We start from the raw sequence: 22743 nt of genomic DNA on the forward strand, positions 1-22743 counted from the left end.
TTCTAAATCGGGGCCCCCTAAAACCTATAAAACGACATCCATGACAACTTTTATGACATAGTGCATGGCCGCCATCTTGGAATCCAAAATGGTCATCATTTTCGAAATCTGCGCCCCCTAAAACCTATAAAACGACACCCATGACGACTTTTATGGCATATTGCATGGCCGCCATTTTGGATTCCAAAATGGTCATCATTTTCAAAATTGGGGCCCCCTAAAACGTATAAAACGACGTCCATGACGACTTTTATGACACAGTGCATGGCCGCCATTTCGGATTCCAAAATGGTCATTATTTTCGAAATCGGCACTCCCTAAAACCTATATATCGACACCCATCTCGACTTTTATGACAAAGTGTTTTGCTACCATCAGCATGCAAGACATTTCTATTATTTTTACGTACAAAAATGGCCCCCTGTCAACTTTCAATCGAGATTTAATCGATAATTTATTCGATTAATATTCAGATTAATTCAATTTCAATCTATGTTAGGTCGACTAAACTAATACGATTAAAATTTGAGAATTAACTTTTTTTATTCCATTAATTAGTCGAATAAACAGTTAATCGATTAATGCCCATCTCTGACCACGGCATTTTTACACTTTGAGAATATCTGAAAACAAATCAACACAAGGAGCCATTTTGCAAATCCAGTAACATACCAGTAACTTTGTTATTACTTTTGACAGCGCGTGTCATGTGTCAACACAGAGTCGACACAAAGTCGAAACATTGCGACTACTTTGTGACTGCAATATTTCTCAGCCTTAAACCATATTCGTACATCATAATTAACAAGTTTCGTAGTATGTAAAGCGTTATTTCTGTTATTTAAGTATAGTATACGCATCGAAGTACTAAAACTGCTTCAAATAATATAGTTATGAACACAGGCACTGAGAAGTAAACAATTTCATTTCCGGCTAAACTAAAACAATGTGGTGGCGCGTTGATTATATTACACTTAGTTTATCAAATCACTCGAGCAGTTTAATTCCCCATAATAATTTAAGTCCTATTGGAATATAAATGCAAACAATATATAATTACGTCTTGTAATCCGTTTTAGAGATGGCGTATTAATGTCACTTATTTTTATTTAAGTATTTTTCCATCTGACAGTTTCCATTTGACAGGAACAAAATGAACGAATGAACGAATGATTTTGGCATAAAGTAGTCGCAAACCCGAAACAATGTGTGCACACGGCGACCACACTTTATGTCACTTTGTGTCATGTGTCGACCCTTCCCCATTTCTGGTAACTGTGTCGACACGGCGACGACTCTGCGACTGGAATTATGACCGAAACAGACGGTGTCGACACAAGATGTGTCAACACCGCGTCGTAACGGCGACTGGAAATGGTTGTATGGGAATTACTTTGACTGCCCCCCCTGCCTACCTGCCAGGGGGTGGCGGATGTCTACCGGGCTCAATTAGCTTAGCTTTACGTATATTACATCTGTGCTAAGTGAATTCATCCAATACCAAAATTTGCACCTTATGACACTACTTCCCGTACTACTCCCTATCTCGTGTAATTAAAGGCAAAGGGTACAGATGTAGTGCATAAAAATATTCCATCGTTTTTAGGGTTCCGTACCCAAAGGGTAAAAACAGGACCCTATTACTATTAATAAGACTCCGCTGTCTGTCCGTCTGTCCGTCTGTCCGTCTGTCCGGCTGTCCGTCTGTCCGTCTGTCTGTCTGTCACCAGGCTGTAACACGAGAACCGTGATAGCTAGAGCTAGACAGTTGAAATTTTCACAGAAGATGAATTTTTTTGTTGCCGCTATAACAACAAATACTAAAAACAGAATAAAATAAATATTTAAGTGGGGCTCCCAAACGTGATTTTTTTTTCGTAATGGTATGGAACCCTCGGGCGCGAGTCCGACTCGCACTTGCCCGGTTTTTTTATTTTTACATATTTTAAGCTTAAAATGAAGGTTATTTTATTACGAGGTCTAGAGCTCATAGAGCCAATAATAGTTTATGCTTGAAAATGGTAAAGTTTGTTGTTAACTCCGCTCTCTGGATCTACGGCACCTAGATGGGATTCCACCAGTGTGCGGCGACGGCACAATAATTTTTGTACTGGATAATTATGCATGTGCCGCGCAGTGCCTCACACTGGTGGAATTCCGTCCTTATTCAGCTGTCCACAAACAGCACGAAAAAATACAATTGTATACCTAAGCAACATTATGAACTTTATTATTTCTGATGCATAAATTAAATAATTAATTCAGTCTGGCAGTTCAGCGGGGTAACGCAGCCAGCATCTTGGGGACCTTGCCGCAGGGGCCTTTTTTTAGATTTAGTTTACTTTAGTTTTATTTTAGAATAGTTTGTATTGTATTTAGTTTAATTGTAATTTTAAGTTGTTTTTATTTTGGCATGTTTTTGTACCATATATATGAATAAACATTATAGGTATATTAATTATATTAGGTAATATTTACGTTTAAAATATACAATAGAATAGAATAGAATTTTAACCAATACAATTTTACATTACAATCAACCAAATGAAATAAATTGGTTTAAAATAATTTATATTTAATAACGGGTGGGTAACTGGGCAATGTTACCCTGTAGGGCTAAAGTTACACGAGTAGTTTGAAAAGAGATTTTGCAAAGACACATAATAGGTTTTTTATTTTTACTTGTGCTGTTAGAAAGTTTTATTTATAAACCTGTGGGTATAATTAAAATGCAGTATGAAACCAATAACGTAATTTATTTAGTAGGCAGCGATGATCGTCGCACAAGAGTTTGGTCTAGAATCTTCCGAATGCGTCTTAAAATTTGTTTTCGGGTTTGGGCGGGTGGGCCGCTATGTAGTCTAGGGAGCGTTGGATGTAATCTGGGATCGGTTGCGGCGGTGGCGGAGTAGGCAGATGAGAACCCTGGAAAATGAAGTTATTTAAATAAATAAATATTTTAGGACAATTCTGTACAAATCGACCTAGCTCGACTCACCCCACATTAAGCTCAGTAAGACTTATGTTGTGGGTACTGGACGACGAAATATAATATACAGTTATGACAATTTTAGTAGGTACTTAGCCTCACTTGCTTGCTTGGTAGGCACTGTCATATATATTTTAGTCTGTATCTTTAGCTATATAAATAAAAGTAAACAAACAATTTATAGTTTTTCGGGGAGTTGTAACATTTATTGGTTAACCAACCAAATACAAAACCGCCTGGATCAGTCACTGAAGGACCTGACTTTAAACTACATTATTTGATCATGTAATGTTTTCATCTACCCTCAACTGGCTTAAGGAGCCATTTAAGGGTAGATTTTGTTTACTTTTATTTAAATACTTAAAGATACAGAGTATATCAGCGGACGGTATCTTTAATAGGAAACCAGTTGAAATTTTCAGTGTGTTACAATAAAAACAATAAAACTAAAAATTAGAGGGGGGTCTCATACGTACAAGAAACGTAATGTTATTGTATTTCACTTGTTATTTTGCTTGCCAGCTTGCAAGATTTGACCCGAACATACATAGGTACTTTGCGAGTTAAATAAACGCTCGTAAAATAAAAAGATATTATTTACCTGTGGTTGGTAGCCATTTTCGTTAGCGATGAAAGTAAGCTGGATCGGTTGGCCGTCAGGGGCGGTATATTGGTTGCTACCCTGGACTTCCAGAGCAGCCTCGTCCTGTTGGGACAAAAAAATAGAATCATTTTATGGTTGGTTGGCTGATTGGTTGGTTGGTTAGTTCATTGGTTGGTTGGTTAGTTCATTGGTTGGTTGGTTAGTGGATTGATTGGTTGGTTGGTTGGTTGGTTGGTTGGTTGGTTGATTGGTTGGTTGGTTGGCTTACGCTTAAAGATATTTGAAGTGTGCAAAAGGAGAAGACATCATGTGTATAAACATTTTATGAGTGTGAAAGAGGCAGACTGCAAATGAAAAAACATCACTTTTGGGCTTTGTAAGGTTAGCGGGCTGGAAAATACGAAAAGCTGTATTTAGGAGACACGGCAAGTGGATATCTTGGAATATTCTGTTAAAAAAGTAAATAATTTACGCAATCACATATTATTTCTGAATTCAATGACACTTGATATCGTTCCTTTTTTTTCATACTTTTGATATTTGACAGCTAATCAGGCACACAGACAGACACAAGCACACATATACCCTCCGCCCACACTGTGAACTGACAGTTCGTAAACCTTATTACAAAAGGCATAAGGTCCACCGATGGACAGTGAAGAGTGTTGCTGTTTGTAACGCTGCGTCTTACGTAAGCGTACAACTCGCGAACGCGACGCGGCGCGGCGCGGCGGGCCCAAGGCGTTCGCGTTCGCAACGAGACTGCACGTCCTAGTTATAGTTTAGTTTTAAGAAACATTTGCTGTGCCCTAACAGGGTTCATGTGTGAACTTACCCTAATGTAATATCTGTCTTGTACCACGTGATTATTATGCAATAAATTATGAATTATGAACAGGCATCGGAGTTTTTGTCGCATGGTAAGACTAATAGCAAGCTATGGAGTCGACATTTGCCATAAATGTAAACTCTTATTCATACTCATACTCATTTATTTAATTTATCTTAAAATGCCTTTAGAGCGGTCGGTCGTGTATATTATCTTAGTCGAATTATATATAAAAATATTTTTCTATTACATTATGAATTCATAACTTCAACTATTTTAACATACAACTATACAAACTACATCGCTGCGAAATACCTAATGTCATGTAGGTACTAACCGCTGATAAAATTGATTAGTATTTATCATATGTCAATCACTGGTGATTGCAAACGTAGTAGTTATTTATATCTGTAAGTGGTAAATACGTTGTGGATTATTCCATAATTAATTATTATGCCTAACCCAGAAATAGCTGCAATTTTGGCATGGATAGAGCCATACAACGATTTACAATATGACTATGAAAAATCTGCTAGAGTGTGCTTGAGTTGTGAAGTACAACTCACCCAATTGAAACATAAATTTATTTTAAAACATATCAACAGTATTCTTCATCAAACGAAATCCACTGGAACTTCAATATACACGACCGACCGCTCTAAAGGCATTTTAAGATAAATTAAATAAATGAGTATGAGTATGAATAAGAGTTTACATTTATGGCAAATGTCGACTCCATAGCTTGCTATTAGTCTTACCATGCGATAAAAACTCCGATGCCTGATTATGAATTATGAGATCGCCCACGTAGGACACTTCTATAGGTATAAAAGGATTGATTCACCCCGCGCCGCATCGCTTCGCTTCCCGTTCGTGTGTTGTTCGCCTACGTAGTACGCTGCGTAACTTTAGACAAAACTACGTTTATCGATAATGTTAAGAACTCACCTTGCCCACGTTCTTAAGAATACCAGATTCTTGAGCCGAGATACCGTTGCTGGTTTCAAAGGCGAAGTTGTATTGGTCAGGTTGGACGTCAGCGACGGATTTCAGCACCTGAGCATCGGCTTCAGGACTTCTTAAGTGGGCCACATCAGCGTGAACGCAGGCCAAAGCCAGTGCGAAAGCGACTAGGAATTTCTGGAAACAAATTCACGATCAGTACGGATATGATGGTCGTTCTTGTCTACGTGACAGAGTGATAAAACGGTGTCCGTGACTTTCTATCCCGTGGTGTCAAAAAGTGACAGTTGTTTTATCACGTGGATAAAACCATCCATAATAGGCCTGCTGTTTTGCGTATGAGCTTGTGCACAAATCACGCGAGGTTCGATAGAGGGAGGGGGGGTCATGAAAAAATCACGATTGATCACGTTGGGGGAGGTGGGCTATAAGGAAACCTCACGTGTATTTTTCTACAGTGAACGAAACTAAGAAAAAAAAACGGTTGAGGGGGGGTAGCCAAAAACCTCACCAAAGGGGAGGGGGGTCAAAAAGTAGCCGAAAACACCTCGCGTGATTTGTGCACAACCCCTATGTGGGGATCAGAACGAGTATAGATGTACCTATGTAGTTTCTGCCCGCGACTTCGTTTGCGTGGAATGATGATGATTGAATAAAAACTATCCTATGTTTTTCCTCGGCCCTTAACATGTCTGCATGCTGAATTTTCTCTAAATCGGTTCAGTGGTTTACGCGTGAAGAGATAACACACAGATAGACAAGTTAATTTGGAATGTATAATATAGAGATAGTAAAATGACTAGTGATTGACCTGGGGGCCGAGGTAACATTCATTAATTTTAACACCGATAAAAAGTTTAAAAAAACCGGTCAAGTGCGAGACGGACTCGGTTCTAAAGGTTCCGTACATTACCCAATTTTAAACAATGTATTTTTTATATACCGGGTGTGGCCTGTAGTATGAGCAAAAAATTAAACTGTAGGCTGTACTCCTCATACTGACCAACATTTGTTCAGCGACTTTTAAAAATAACTTGTGGTTTGATTTTTAATACACTTTAAAGTTTATTCTAAGACGCAATGTATTGCGAATTTTGTTATGTTTAAGGCGTGACAAGCAACGTCAATCACAATGATATGGCGTGGCGATGGCGTCCATTGAAGATAATATTTATTTTGTATGAAAAATAGGGAGTCTAAATACTTCATAATTTTTAAAAGTTGTAGAACAAAAGTGTCACCGTTTAAGGAGTACAATCTATGTTTTAATTATTTGCTCGTGTTACAGGCCACACCCGGTAGAACGTGAATGAAATGCCTTTAAAAAACCCGTAGAGGTCAGATCAAAACCTAAGTACCTAATTAAGTCCGACTCACGCTAGACTGCACATTTCTAATAGGTTTTTCTGTCATCTATAGGTAAAGAACTCTTTTTTTCAAAATTTTAGACCCAGTAGTTTCGGAGATAAAGGGGGGGGGGGGATGGTCGGACAGACAGATAGACTGAGTGATCCTATAAGGGTTCCGTTTTTTTCTTTTGAGGTACGGAACCGTAAAAATATACGCATACTTATTATAACTGTAATATACTTAGTATACAAATTCAAAAGAAAAAACACATCTTTTGATAGGTATAACTATTATAAATAATATTTATTTAGACTTTATTGCACAACAAGGAAAATGTAGGTACAAATGACGGACTTAAGGCCAAAAGGCATTCTCTACCAGTCAACCATTGTCAAACACAGACATAAATGTTATTATTATAATAAATAAATATGTAATATATTAAATAACATAAAAATTTGTCTAAAAGGGCCTCTACACTATTGGTTTCGGCCCCACGCATGCCTCCCAAAGGTCCGGGACCCCATATGGTCCTGAGATATGGCAGGGACAAATAAATAAATGTTATAATGTTGTAATAATGTTATGTTAATATTCACTAATGATGGTTGACAGAAAACGGCAGATTGGATTATTAACCATTAATTATGTAATACTACAACTAATATTACCATTTTGTTAGGTAGGTACTGCTACGGCGTCCAAGAGCTGTCTGACGATCTAAAAATATACCGTCACCTTTTATACTAAATCTGCCGTCTTATTAAGATTAAATTAAAGATTTAGATTTTATTACTGGACTCAAGGATAATTGAGTAGACGAATTAATTCGCAAAGAAGCGACACCGCTGCAGAAGACGTCTGTTTTTAGGGTTCCGTACCTTAAAATAAAAAATAAAAATAAAGCGATGCTTGTTAAATGCCATAAGAAATAGGAGAGGCATGATGTTAGGACACCTTATACGGCATGATAACTTTTTTCTAAACATCCTGGAAGGCAGGATTGAAAAGACAAGAGAAGAAGGGAGACCTAGAATTACTTATATCAGCCATGTAAGAAATAATGCGTCGTATGAGGAAATTAAAAGAGCTGGCACAAGAAAGAAAATGATTTGTGATTACTCCACTGACAAGAGCAAAGCTCTTAAGTTATGAATGATGATGATGACCCTAAAATGTTAATGATAGGATCCTTATTATTTCGTAATTCCCGCCTGTCTGTCCGTATGTGACAGTCGTTACTTGGAAACTGGTAGCCGTAGCAAAAAGCTGGTACTACTTACGCTAGGAAGATGAGTCGTGGTTCAAAAAGCCCCATGTGGAAGCTATTATTTTTAATACATATTTTCATCATTTTAAGCTAGAAAATATATTTCACTTGTATTCTGTCATGATCAAGAATCAATGACTTTATTATGTCCGGTATTCATAATAAATTAAAATCAAATTAAGTACCGTAAAACGGGGTGAGTAGGTTTTGCGGGGAGAGATGGGTTATGAATGGGGAGAGAAGGTTTGAGAGGAGGGTGAGAAGGGATTTTAAGGCTACTGCTACAAAGATAATGTAAGCCAATTTAAAATGGGGCTATAGTAATACGCATTATAAAAAAAAAACAGATCCAACAATCTTCCAAAATCACCTTTGTATGAAAAACCCTCTCACCGCAAATACGAGGCACTACGGGGTGAGGTGGGTTTTCCTCTTAATCGTCAAAGTTATGAAATGGAACTACCCAAAATAAAATACAAACGTCCGAACCACTTATTATATACACCATTTAGTTTTCACATGTAAAAATAAAATTTTATCGAGGTTTGAAAGTCAAATTTCACCCAACTCACCCCATTTTACGGTATTTAAAATATCTTTTTTAACATAAAAGGTAATTTAACAAAGGCACATTGCGGTGAACCTCGCACTTTGGCGTGGCCTGTCTGTATCGCGGGGGTCAAGGTCATCACGAGTTACCAATATTATTATTATTGTGTGTAAGCTCGTTGTGAGGTGAGGAAATGTGTGCATGTGAGTGTAATCTAAAAGACTAATGTAATATAAAGTTTCTTTGGATTTAAGTTGAGAATGAGAGAGAATGTTTGAGCGCTTTGAAAAAGTGAATTGAAGAACTCAAAATGTGGAGATTTTATTCATAATCTTTGATCGTATAGTTTTAAGTGTTTTAACATTAAATTATTCAGTTATGCAAAACTACCTACCTGGTTTTTTTATTTTTAAATCACGTGGCAAAAGTATCGTAAAGGCCATTACACTCGTCATAAATAATTGCATGTGATTTGCTTTATACTGCGGCATTTGATCGATCGATTGAATTCTTTGCACCTACTAAGCCAGCAATGATCTAAAATCATATGCAATTTGTTGCAACGTGAGTTAAATGTTGTTTGTTACAGCTCTCTATTTAAAATCCTGCTATTTTTAAATATCATCATCATCGTCAACATCATTTTAAATAAGCTGTATAAAGGATGACTCACGTAAGACCGGGCCGTGTCCGGGCCGGAGCTTCCGGAGCTTACTTTTCTACGAGATGACAGGCGATCACGTGATGCTTTCGATAGAAAACGATGCACCGGAAGCTCTAGCCCGGACACGGCCCGGTCTAACGTGAGTCATCCTTAATAAACCAATATAAAAATTAAGATCATAGGTAGTATTCATAGTAGTTCCTTAAGAGGAAATACCTACCAGATGAGCCCCTTCTCAGATTTGAGAATTTTTGGTAAATATCTCCGTCGTGCTGACGGACGCGGCTCCTAAAACTAGTGCGATAAGGACAACTGCAGCTTAGGCGAAAATCCTGCGTAAAAATCTAAGAAATCGAGGTTTCGTTCTCGACATTTTCCTCCTCCAAAACTTAAACATTCGTATCGAAATTTGGGGAATGGAATGAAAAAAAAAATGTTTTGATTTTTGCGTTTATTATTGCTGATTTTGTATGCTAGGCAGAAAGTCTGAACGGCGCATTTTTTGGCGTTTTTTAGTAATCTAGTTCTTATGAAAACCAGAATATCAGAAAGTGACGGAAGCGAAAGAGGTATGTCAGGATCGTAGCAAGTGGGAAATCCGTGGTCTCTGTCTACTCCTCCGGGAAATAGGCGTGATTGTAGGTATGTATGTAGAATATCAAAAAAAATCACACAGGTAATGGTAATATTGAACTCATATAGAAAAAGTATTCTTCTAGGGCCAAAATCCATAGAGGAAAATGTTGCGAACGTATGGAAAAATTACTACTACTTTTTCCTCTTAATGAGAGTCAAAATCTTAGATAGGTATAACTTTGGCCCAAGGATAACATTTAATAGGTTTTTTATTTAAACTTTAATTGCACCTCAAAAAATAATAATATAATTGGCGGACTTGAGCCGAGTTGAGCCATCCTAGATGTCGCTTTTTGTGGGGGCCCATCTTGTGAGGGCGAGTCACCGTCTGCCGGAAATAAAATTGCATACCGTTTTATTAGGCAGGCGTCCGGTTTTTTACCCCATAGCTCAGTACTTAGTCCATCGCTTTCACCCAATAACCTAGTTCATTTTAGATTCCATCAACTCTCAATAGCCCTTACACCCTGGCGGGTGCTGCCTCTGCGTGCGTCCCATGACACGGGCAAGGGCAGCATCCGCTCGGTGTACCCCTTACATTTCATTAAAGTGTCAAAAGGTCCTCTACGTGTTGGCTTCGGCTCCGCGCACGCCTCCCAAAGGTCCGGAACACCATTGTTCCGTGATGGGAAAGACATACAAATAATTGGCGGACATAGCATGAAAATACTGCTGCAGTTTAGTCAAATCATTTTATTTTTATTTTAAATATAAACTCCCATGAGATTTACACATTAAAAATATTTAAAACCGGACCACATAACCTATTTTACAATTATTTAAAATTAGTTAGTTAAATTATATGAGTGACCGTTTGAAATATTTTAACACATTTTATTCTACATTCATTCTACATTCTAGGTTTATTTAGTTTTATGACGTAAAAATATATTGGGATTATATCAATTTAATATCATTAATTTTGGGTTATTTTAAATCAAGCGAAATTAAAATTTGTCGCCATTCTTTAAAGCTATCATTATTAGATGTTTTCATTTCATAAGGAAAGGCGATAATATATGTATTTTGATTTCACTTGATTCAAAATAATAATTTAATTTATTGTTTTTACGTGTGATTTAAAACAATAAATATTTATATATTGGATTAAAAATATATTTATTAAAGAAGACAAGCATTTCATTAGAAGGAACAATTGAACATTAACCTAATTAAACCAAGATAAATTCATAAAAGAAAACAATAAATTTAATTTAATTATTTAATACATAATCTCTTTCTTAATAAATAAATAAAAACGACACAAACCAATCAATAACAAAACCCTTAAAATCCCACCCCGCGTCATCTCAGGCGCAAAGGTGCCCAAAACGCTCGCCGTATTACCGCGCTGAATCAAGGTCACCGGCGCGCTCATTCTTTCTTCCGTAATCAACATGGTTAACCTCTGCAAGTCTGCACCAAGAATGACCCGGCGGCCTAGCCAAGGTAGCCTTCGCCATCGAATCACTTTGTGTCTCTCTATCACTCTTCTAGTGTGAAAGTGACAGTTGCGTTTCGTTCGCTACGTAGCGTCAGTGATTTGCATGTTGTCCACGGGGCCCGATCAGATAGATCTCGATTGGTACCTACCACGCCCGGCTCCATCATCAGACCCTGAGTACCACCTTGTGTCAAAGATCTTATTAACAAACAATAAAATGTGCAGCGCCACTACAAATTTTCATAACGTTTCTTGTGGCGAATGCCACACTTTGCTAAGTCACTGCAGAGTCAGTTTAGATGGAATAGAATTATTAAATACTTAGTGTAAATAGTACGTAGTACCTATACTTTTTTCTATAACGAACACTGTCTACAAATAAATATAAATAAAATAGGTATTAATTCAAACGTCGAGATTTTTTTCGTTATTTTTATAGAAATGTGAAACTTTTTCAGTGTGGCCCGCCCTAAGTCAAAATTTTGCATCATAGTTTCGATTGCCTTCCCTTCTTAAATCAATCTGTGAATCAAATAGACTCCAAAAGTAAATTTCATCGTCAGCATAAATTTGCCATAAATCGCACTAGTTGGACAAAGGTAGTCTAACTGCTCGATTCGAACTTAAAGATAAGTCAAATATTACGTCTAGATACGACATGGATTATATCAGTGTCAAAAGTATAATTAATTTAGATATGTCAGTGTCTAAAGTGACGGTTTTGTTTGAAGAAACGTCACATTTGACGCTTACATATCTAAATTATCTAATCCATATCGTATCTAGCCGTAATATTTGACGTATCCTAAAGTTCGAATCGGGCCGTAAGTATCTCGTGCGCGAAAAGTTGGTTCACCCAAGATTACTTTAGGTAATTTTCCGAGGTTAGCTTGAAGAGATCCCCCATAGGAATATCCTTTAATGTATCTCTGTTGTTACATATCCTTAAATGTTTCGTATAATAAACTGTTTTTAAGTAGGTATTATCAAACCCTATTGCGTGCTGCGTGATGGATTATTTGAACGTTCCGATCGCGACAGCAACGACGTCAAACTCATTTTATTAAGGTAATAATCAAAATAATAATTGATTCGACGATCATTGTCCCGATAGTCGTTTCAGTAAACGGTCTAATAGCGAAGAGTCTCGACCAACACCTTGAGAGACTCTCGCTAGGTGGTTGGATCAAGGGTCAGATGCAGAAGGCGGTGATCTTGGACACGGCGCGGATAGTCCGCCGGTTCCTCTCTCTGCAGCCCTGACCACCGGTAGCTTGGGCCTTGCCCCGCTGCTGGCGGCACCCTAGGATAGGTTTTTTATAATGTGTTTATATTATTTTTTACTGTTTTGTAAGTGTTTTTATATTTTACTTTTATATTCATATTATAAATAACCTAACTTGAGAAATAAATAAAGAGAAAATAAAAAATAATAAAATATAATATAACGTTTCCTACAGCAATGCAGTTCACAGCATTACGGTAACAGTCCATTTCTGACCGCAGCTGCACCACTGCTCCCATACGTCGATGTTATTGTCTATTTCCATAGTACTTAAAATGAATGACAAGACAATGAATAACAAGACAATGAATGACAGTAACATCCCAACAGTAGTGCAGCTGTCGTTGGAGATGGACTGTCAACTTTATTCATCATTACTGCCATCTGCATTTCTGCAGGAAATATAAAATCCAACATCGGTGGTTAACGGGGTTAAATAAGATAAAATTTCAATCAATTACAATTATATTTATTAATAATAACTATTGGCAGTGGTTCAATTAAATTCAATCGTTTATTTAGAAGCGGCCGAATTGCTTGTTGGGTTGTCTGAAGGCGCTAGCGCTGGCGGTGGCAACGACGCGGGCAGGGGCCACAACGGCGCGGGCAGCGGAGACTACGGGGGCAGAGGCGACGGGGGCGGCGGAGCGGACGGATTCCTGGCTGGCGTGGGTGCGGATGTATTCGATGGAGCGCGCGATGGCCTCAGGGATTGCTGGGGCTACGGGAAGGTGGGCGCCCTGCAAAAAGAATAAATAAGTTTATCTCAAAAATTTCTACGAGTTACCACGGCCTAGGGCTACCTGGTGGGCCTCATGCTCATGGTGCTTGCCACTGATGTAGAAGACGCTGGCACTGGAGACCATCGTTACTTTTCCTTTCGTATGACCTAAATCTATTTCAGTTTAGACTTATTTATTGCCAAATGTTCTTGACTCTTCCAAAAAAATTAACTAGTCAAATCGAATCTTATGAGTCCAATCTCAAGGGGTCTACTCGTACTAATCTATCTTCTGGTTTCATCAGATCAGCTTGATAAATTAAATTAAATTAAATATTGTCATCTTGTTATTGTAAAGCCTGACCAGGAATATATGATCACGCGCCATGTTGCGGAATTTAACTGGCACTATTTTTTCATACTATACCGAACATACATGAGAATAACAGCGCCCTCTTGACAATGATCGTATATTACTGGTCAGGCTTTATTATACGGGGAGGTTACACGACTGTACTCATTATTATGGGCAACTTTTACCTAAGTAATGTCACCCACTACCGGGCAGCTCAAAACACGTTATTCTTTCTTCTTCTTTCGATTCTTTGAATGTCTTACCTCGGGTTGGAATCCGTTTTCGTCAGCGACGTAGTTGACCTGGTAGGTCTGGCCATCGTCTCCGCGGTAGCTGTAGGATCCTCGGACAACTTGTTTAGGGTTTTCCTGGAAAAAAGGTGACAGATAATTTAATGACTTTTCAGTCAGATTTTTTCTAACATATATTGTCAGGATTTTTCGTTCTTTGTTAGGGTTGCGCGATGACTTCGCGAGTGTCAGGGTTTTTAGAAACATCAACTAGACACTATAGGAGCTACCTAAAAGTTTGAAATTGTAGCTAGTGTAGCTACAGCATATGATGGCTTGTAGCTATAGCCGATTAAAAAAAAACGTGATAGCGAGGCCTAATTAATGAGAACCCAGTGGGGTTTGGAAAAATAACCCTACAGGAAATGTCAATATAATCAAATCAAAATATTTAAGATAAAGTCCGAACTTTTGTCAGGATATTCCTTTTTTTTCAACTCTATATCCAGACCTCTGCGTAATAGGTGTGACGAGACATGTTGAATTTACTAACATAGTCTAGATATTACTGTCGTACTGATTTAGAACCTCCATTTCACACTATCTAAATCTGTTCAGCTGTTTCTGTATGCTAAAGCTATAAATAACTCACTGAGCACATCCTGTGTATAACACCCTCGGCCTGAGCTTGTATGCCGTTGTTGGTTTCGTAGGCGTCGGGACGGATGTCAGACTCAGATCTGACGAAGTCGGCGGCCTGCTCGCCTGATTACGTGGGACACGTCAGCGTGGTATAACTCACCGAGTTCACATCCTGTACAACACCCTCAGCCTGAGCCTGGATGCCGTTGTTGGTCTCGTAGCCGTAGTTGAAGCCGTCCGGACGGACGTCAGACACAGAGCTGACGACCTCGGCGGCCTGCTCGCCGGAGCGGACCACGTGGGATACGTCAGCGTGGTATAACTCACCGAGTTCACATCCTGTACAACACCCTCAGCCTGAGCCTGGATGCCGTTGTTGGTCTCGTAGGCGTAGTTGAAGCCGTCGGGACGGACGTCAGACACAGAGCTGACGACCTCGGCGGCCTGCTCGCCGGAGCGGACCACGTGGGACACGTCAGCGTGGTATAACTCACCGAGTTCACATCCTGTACAACACCCTCAGCCTGAGCCTGGATGCCGTTGTTGGTCTCGTAGGCGTAGTTGAAGCCGTCGGGACGGACGTCAGACACAGAGCTGACGACCTCGGCGGCCTGCTCGCCGGAGCGGACCACGTGGGACACGTCAGCGTGGTATAACTCACCGAGTTCACATCCTGTACAACACCCTCAGCCTGAGCCTGGATGCCGTTGTTGGTCTCGTAGGCGTAGTTGAAGCCGTCGGGACGGACGTCAGACACAGAGCTGATGACCTCGGCGGCCTGCTCGCCGGAGCGGACCACGTGGGACACGTCAGCGTGGACGCAGGCCACGGCCAGGGCGAAAGCGACTAGGAATTTCTGGAAAAGAAGAATAAAACAATTGAAACAACGCCTCTGGTGCGCGACTTCACGTGTCGATTTGCGCAGTCCCACATTAATTTATTTTAAATAGTTGAATTTAATGTTAATTTAGTTTTTAATTGGTTAATCCTGTTTTATATTCTTATTTGTGATTATTTGTTAGGAATAGGTTAAACTTATATTCTGACAAAAAATAAAATAAACGATTTAAGATCAGGCGGGGTAAGAGGAACATTGTTAATTGTGCTCGAGACTAGAGAAACAGTATGAGGATTCCCTACCAGTGTTTCTTTTGACCCGGTGTTTCCCTTACCCCCCTGACATTATATCGCGTATGAATTAAATATATATATCGGATATAATACAAAACCAACTCCTAACTTTTATATAACAATTTAAAGAGTAGGTACAGACGCCGTCATATTTGACGATATATTTATCGGAGCTGCCGAGGTGGTCAAAAATATCTGAACACGCACTCTAGCGCCTTGAAAATAGAGGCGTGTTCCGATATTTGTGAGCGCCTTGGCCGCTCCGATATATCTGATGGCGACTGTACTTGTTGGTACTTGTTCCCAATTATAAATTTTGACACAAGGTATTTAAAATTTAATTTAACTTCAATTTTAACTTTGAATGTGGTTTTCCATTCCATTCCATTCATGTGTATTAGGTATTAGGTTCTTTCCTTCAAAAAAAGGTCTCACATGCAGCATAAGGACCACATTTACCATAAAGACCAGGAGATGAAGGAAATGGAACCCACAAATATGCAAATATAAACATATGATTATTTTTGGAATATTATATATTAATTAAAGCGGCACTTTTTAGTTTTTTTTATATAATTTTTACGATTACACTAATTTGACATTAAATTAATAAAGCAACTTTATTTAAATTTCGTTGCCAACTTTTGTAAATGCCTATCATTATTGCAATACTTTATAGATAAAGTAGAACAATTTTAAACCGTTTCAAAACAAATTTCTGAATAGTTTAGACTTACGAAATCTCTCCGAATATAACATTGTACTCACCATTTTGCTAGGTAGGTCGTCCGAACACAGTCTGACCCTCAAAAGTTGGCCTTCTCCTTTTATACTAAAAGTGTCTTCTTTACTACATTATACCTATTAAAATCTGGTTTCTTATTGCCGAGCCGATATAGATTTTATTAGCACAGACAGGACACTTTTCTGCTGTTGTATTATTTAATTAGCTTTGCACCTGACGCTTAAGTAGGTTTATTTTTAACCGACTTTAAAAGGGAGGAGGTTATCAATAGAGAATATTACGCGAAACTCTGCGTAGGGGGCGCCACTACCACTATCCATCACAATCTGGGGGTCTAATGCGAAACAAGAAAATCGAAATTTCATTATCTAACCTCTCTATCACTCTTGCCCATTCGAGCGATAAAGAGGCAGATAACTAAATCTCGATTTTCGCGTTTTCCGGTAGGCCCTTGTTAACAAACCGCCTTGATGCATCAATGTCATATTTTATTGTCTGTGAAAACTTGTCAATAAACAGTTTAATGCACGTATGTATAATTACTCTATTTTACTAGCTACTTTAGTGCTGCACTCTGGCGGCAAAAAATTGCAGTAATGCCCCCTATTCGCCCGGTTTTCTTAGTATGTTTGTTACCTTAGAACACCGTCATGTGTAAACCGATTTGGAAAATTCTTTCTTGTTCAATAAGTATTTAAATTACCTAGTTCGAAGTTGATCACATTTTTATCAAATCCAGTTCTGATGATGGAAGTCATGGAAGTCACGACGAATTGAGGGAACTCCTTAAATATTACAGACACACATATAGCGATTATTGTATTTTCATCAGCAAATCAATCGTTTGCGTTCATAAAAGTGCCATTTGGTGTAGTGAAAGTGCTTTTCGTTTCTTAAGCTAGTTGCTTTTATCAAATAAGATTCTAATAGGTACATTTTTGTCAAGGTCCAGGAATTTTAGTCAATCCTTTTTGAAGTTCTTTTTTTTTATTATTTATTCGATTGATAAACATTAAATGTACTGGAGGATGGCGATTAAATAACATATTTAATTACACAAACGGGTCTACCGCGATATAATTTCATTGTTTTTAGTTTTTACCTTTAATTCCGACGTTTCAGCTGAGTTGCACCAGCTTAAACAATGAAAATATATCGCGGTAGACCCATTTGTGTAATTAAATATGTGTACAAAACGCGAGAGTTTAAAGTCTTACATTAAATAACAGTTAAGTAAATTGCAGTTAAAAAAATATACGAGTCATCGTCATTCGTCATATTCCTTGCGATGTCCCAGCTTTTTACCACGGCTCATGGGAGCTTGGGGTCCGCTTGGCAACTAATGCCAAGAATCTGCTAGGCAAGACAGTAGACCAGACAATATTTATAATATTAGTAAGGATTTTTGGCTGTTTTATTCATTACTCTTTCTAAGAATTTGGGATAGAGGAACTTTTAAAATAACATTTGCAAAATTCCTACTCAACTAACCTTGGTTGAATTCATAATCTTTGGTCTATTCAGTGTGTACCTAATATCTCAACCAGCAGCAATAAATTATACGCAGTCATAAACTTTTTTTTATTTTTAAATATCTATCAGTATTCTAATGGAGTTCCTTAAGTCAGATGACAGATAATTTTTTTTGGAATTTGAATTATTATGGCATACCTATCATCAAATTATAATAACGAAGAATAGTAAATAGCTGTTTTAGCTAACTGGGTTAAACTCGCAGAATTTGTGTAGTTTTTTTTTGTACATTTGCTTTCTTTGTTTGGAATATTTCCAAAATAAAAAGAAATAAAAGTCCAGCTATCAACCAGCGACGTACGTATACAAATATGAGAGTTCTTGCCAAACGGTTTTACAGAAAAAAAAATAAACAACTGCCCATTTTCCTGGCTTCAACAAAGATAAAAATTAAATTCTCCATTGAATAGTTTTGTAGGTACTTATATTTTTATTCTCTGTTACTCTACGGTCTCTACGCTAATACCATTCTTTTTCTTTTTTAAAATGCTAACCCCCATATTCATAAACGCGCTACAACCCTGAATTTGCTAATAATCGTTTGTCTTTATCTGTCATTTTGACTTATGTATTTGTAAGAAAGGGATAAAACATAATTTAACTCAATCTGTACGGATATGATGGTCGTTCTTGTCTACGTGACAGCGTGATAAAACGGTGTCCGTCACTTTCTATCCCGTGGTGTTAAAAAGTGACATTTAATTTATCACGTGGATAAAGATGGATAAAGCTATCCATAATACGCCGGCAGGCCCGTAAAATTTTATGAATAAGGGGGTTAGAATCTTCATGAGAATAAATAACTTTCATGCACGTACGGAACTCGAAGTTTAAATCGTAGCCGTCGACATTTTGATGATTTTATTTATTGAAGTCGTGATTTTAGGCACTCTTTTTTATTTAATTTGTATTCAAATCAGGCTTTAATATATACTGACATTTAACGTTACTAGGTATTGTGTGGGATTGTGTTCATTCATTGATATAAATATCTAACTATAAATATATAAATATCTAGTGATATCTGGAACAGGATAAAATGTGACGTTTTCTATGAAAAGGGACCTTATTGTCGATGACGCTTACGCCATTATTAACGATGCTCCAATACAAATACAATGCCGCGCGACGCTGTGCGGCGTAAGCGCCATCGACTATACCTAAGGTCCCTTTTCATAGATAATGCCCCAAATAAACTAAGGTTGTGAGCGTTATGGAATAAACACAGATCTATCTACAACTATAAGTACAATTTAACCTCGTAAGACCCAGGGCAATTTTGGCGCTTTTGAATTTGGAACTTTCTTTTATTTCTATACGAGTTCAAAACTCGAATTTAATTTGTACTTGTACAAGTACGCGGGGACTTACGAGGATAAGATAAGTACAAGCTTGCTTGTCTAATATGAAAATTTGGCTAAATAGTGTTTAGTTTATGGAATACATACCTATGTTTGTTAGTCTGTAAGGTATTTGTAATATGGGTCTTGTTGCCTGATTAAAATTTCTAAATTAAATAAAATAAAACTGTTAATGATATCAAAATAAGATTAATTAGAGAAACATGAATAGCCCTCATTTGACAATTTTATAGTAGGTACGTTCAAAAATGATATCCCTCCAACAACATGCAGTTGGTACAGTACAGATATGATGGTCGTTCTTGTCTACGTGACAGCGTGATAAAACGGTGTCCGTTACTTTCTATCCCACGGTGTTAAAAAATGACAGCTATTTTATCACGTGGATAAAACTATCCATAATACGCCGGCTGGACTATACATATTTGGGTTACGACAGTTCTTATGTATTAGAATTTAACGATTCATCAGACAGAAAGGCGACGCTATTTATTCAGATTCCAAACTATTATAAGTAGTTATTCCTAGATATTATTTTTAAATGCAATATACATAATTATGTCAAAATACTAAAAGTCTAAAACCAAAAAACCGTATCAGTAAAACATTAGTTACGCAATCGAAGTCGTCTAATAAATGCCCATCTCATAAATTATGCAAACGAGTTTAGACAGTGAGACCGAATGAGATAATTTTATCGCATATTTATTATAATCCTTGACCTTGAACTCGGGTTGACCATTCGCAACCTGCATGGCTAACTAGATGAGGCGTTTTCTGATTGGAAGAAAAGGTTATGAATTTGATCTCAATTTGTTAACGACATGATCGGGCGTGGCTCACTCCGCGATTTCGTCGCTTTGCTACAGGTAGTTAAAAGTACATCCGTTCCACACCAATTTTGGTGGCTAGCCATAAGCCGCGCGTGGCGCTGTCGCCACCTAGCGGCCATATCTGTCCTGATCGTAACAGACGCGTTTTGTTAAAGAGTGAGTCTTCTGTATCTAGTAGGTACTATTATTTATTCTGTGACATGATGCAGAAGGAAAAGTGCCTACATAATGGGTATTAGAATATTTAATAAAATTCCAGCGACGACGATAAAGGCACTAACATATAAGTAATGATTTCAAAAACAAATAACATAAATCATTGTGTGATTGTTGTTTTTATAGTCTAGATGAATTCTTTAGCTTTAAGTTTTTTTTTAAAGTTTATGCCAGTTTATACTGTTTTATTCAATTCATTACAACACTATTAAATAAATATAAAACATTAAATTAGCTTAAAAATAATAATACAAACTAGTTTTAATTTATTACTAGTGAAATTTTAGGTAATACACATGTAAATACTGTAAATATTCAAGTTGTATCTGATGTGTGTAAAAATAGCTAGGGCCTTTTGTTCTGCATATTAGTATGCATATTATTTCCAAGTTTCACATGCCAAATGGCAGAATATAGTAGGTATATAAGTGCATGCGCTGTATAAGTGTATATTATGTATTCAAGTGAATAAATCATTCATTCATTCATGATCTGTCAGTAGGCAAACGTAACGTTTCTGGTGAAATGTCACTGTCACTGACAGATCATATCCATAAGAAATCCAGATCATATTCATGACCTGTATTACGATCAGAATGGGCCTCGATGTAGGTATTCGCACTAGTTAGACACGTGCAAGGTTGGCTAGACAGGCCCTGAAGATGAGACACAGACGATCGAAAGTCACTCGTATCATCTTATTCATCATCATCATCATATCAGCCCTTCATCGCCCACTGCTGAGCATAGGCCTTTCTTCATGTCCCGGTCCTGAGCTAATCTCATCCAGAAGTGACCCGCAATTTTCCGGATGTCGTCCACCCAGCGAGCCAACGGACGCCAGGCGCTTCTTTCATCCGAAAGAAGTTTCTTTCTTTCTGTTAACATTTTAGTCCACCTGCCATCACACTCTGCTTAGCAACATGGTCCGCCCAACTCCATTTTAGTTTGGTAAGACGAAAGCTGACGACCGCTCAAAAACGCTCCTCCATACAAACGTAGTTCCTATTTTCCTCTCCGGATATTAACTTTAGCTTTTTTAGACAAATTCCTCTTCCTCTAGCCGCCCAGCGCCCACATATTAAAACTTGCCAACACAAATGCAAATGGGAGACCTTTTATTAGGCATCTGGGTGGGTAGAGGTTAAGAGGAGAGTCCTTTGCCCAGCATTGAGACTCTTAACAGGCCAGAAAAAAATCGATCTTTTAAAATAGCAACAATACAATGAAACCCCATTTTCAGAGCTTAATATAGTAACAGCACCAGTCATGGGACATTTAAGAGGAAATTTGGAGTATTTATGATATTTCCCTTGTACATGTAAATGGTCTTCCGCTTAGCGTGTTAAAAGATGAAAGTCCTATCCGCCTTTCATGTTTTAGGCGTGTTGTATCAAAGATACTGCAATGAGTTTCCACATAATTAACAAATTAAAACTATGTTTTTTTTCTCCAGTCATGGACACCAAAGCTCCAGTAATGGGCCCCCGGTAATGGACGTGGATCCAGTAATGGGCCCCCTATAATGGACATTGCTCTATCAGTATAAAATTTTGAAATGGGGAATAAGTTATGGCAAAAAAATCAATTTTTGATATAATCTTTTATCGCTGAATGTATTTTTCTTTCCACAGCCAATTATTATTGTATTAGACCCATTGAGACAATTCTAATATACCCAAACACAATTAGTTAGGGTTTATTGCGATAAAGTTCCCATGGCCACCTCCTGTCTCCATCATCAGATCAAGTCCATGTTATCATAATATTGCATTATCATCCGATTTGCATACTTAATTACGTACTTACACAAAATTTCAACTGAATCGGAAATCGAAAAGTGGGTCAAATTCAGCTACCAAGATTTGACCCACACTAACTAACTAGGCAAGTTAAATAAAAGTTTGGAAAAACGATATTAATTTATCCTAAGTCCGAGAATACCTCCTGGTTGACATATTTCGTAACTACATTTTACTTCTGTATTGTTTAAAACATGAAATTATGGCATGGCAAGCATCATTATGTCAATTGTCCCATCATAGGAGGTATGCAGTTTTACAGCTCCTATAATGGGATTGGGCCAAATACCACTATTTTTTTACATCTGTGGAGTCACAACATAGTGTGTTGTATACCTTATCTCATGGTAAATGCAATTAACAAAACACATTCTAGTTTTCATCAAGTATTAATTAATTAAAATTTAATAAATTAACTCACCTCTCTTAGCGAAGTTGTTAAGAATTTTTAGTGATATTTTTTTTCAGTGGCACGACAACTTTTGGGTTGACGCACATTTCTTAAAAAATAACCGAATTTAATAAAAATTCAAACATAATCAGCTCTAGGACTCTTATTTATGATAAAAATATATCCAGTGTTTATAAAC

The 22743-nt window shown here is 37.7% G+C and overlaps 2 protein-coding genes across 2 annotated transcripts; both read right to left on the reverse strand.

Annotated features, from left to right (window-relative positions):
- Positions 1-2796: 2796 nt before the first annotated feature.
- LOC134796446 (larval cuticle protein LCP-17-like) lies at positions 2797-6798 on the reverse strand. Its single transcript, XM_063768640.1, has 4 exons — positions 6763-6798; positions 5371-5562; positions 3591-3695; positions 2797-2925 (listed from the first exon to the last, which is right to left on the reverse strand). The coding sequence occupies exons 1-4, from the start codon at positions 6796-6798 to the stop codon at positions 2818-2820; spliced, it is 441 nt and encodes a 146-aa protein (XP_063624710.1). The 3' UTR covers positions 2797-2817.
- Positions 6799-13096: 6298 nt separating this feature from the next.
- Positions 13097-15813, reverse strand: LOC134796447 (larval cuticle protein LCP-17-like). The gene is made up of 5 exons (XM_063768641.1): positions 15802-15813; positions 15194-15388; positions 14860-15021; positions 13924-14028; positions 13097-13324 (listed from the first exon to the last, which is right to left on the reverse strand). Exons 1-5 carry the CDS (start codon positions 15811-15813, stop codon positions 13103-13105), a joined length of 696 nt encoding a protein of 231 aa, XP_063624711.1. The 3' UTR covers positions 13097-13102.
- Between the last annotated feature and the right edge of the window lie 6930 nt (positions 15814-22743).

The sequence above is a fragment of the Cydia splendana genome, chromosome 13 (assembly GCF_910591565.1).
Source record: "Cydia splendana chromosome 13, ilCydSple1.2, whole genome shotgun sequence".
Lineage (NCBI taxonomy): Eukaryota > Metazoa > Arthropoda > Insecta > Lepidoptera > Tortricidae > Cydia > Cydia splendana.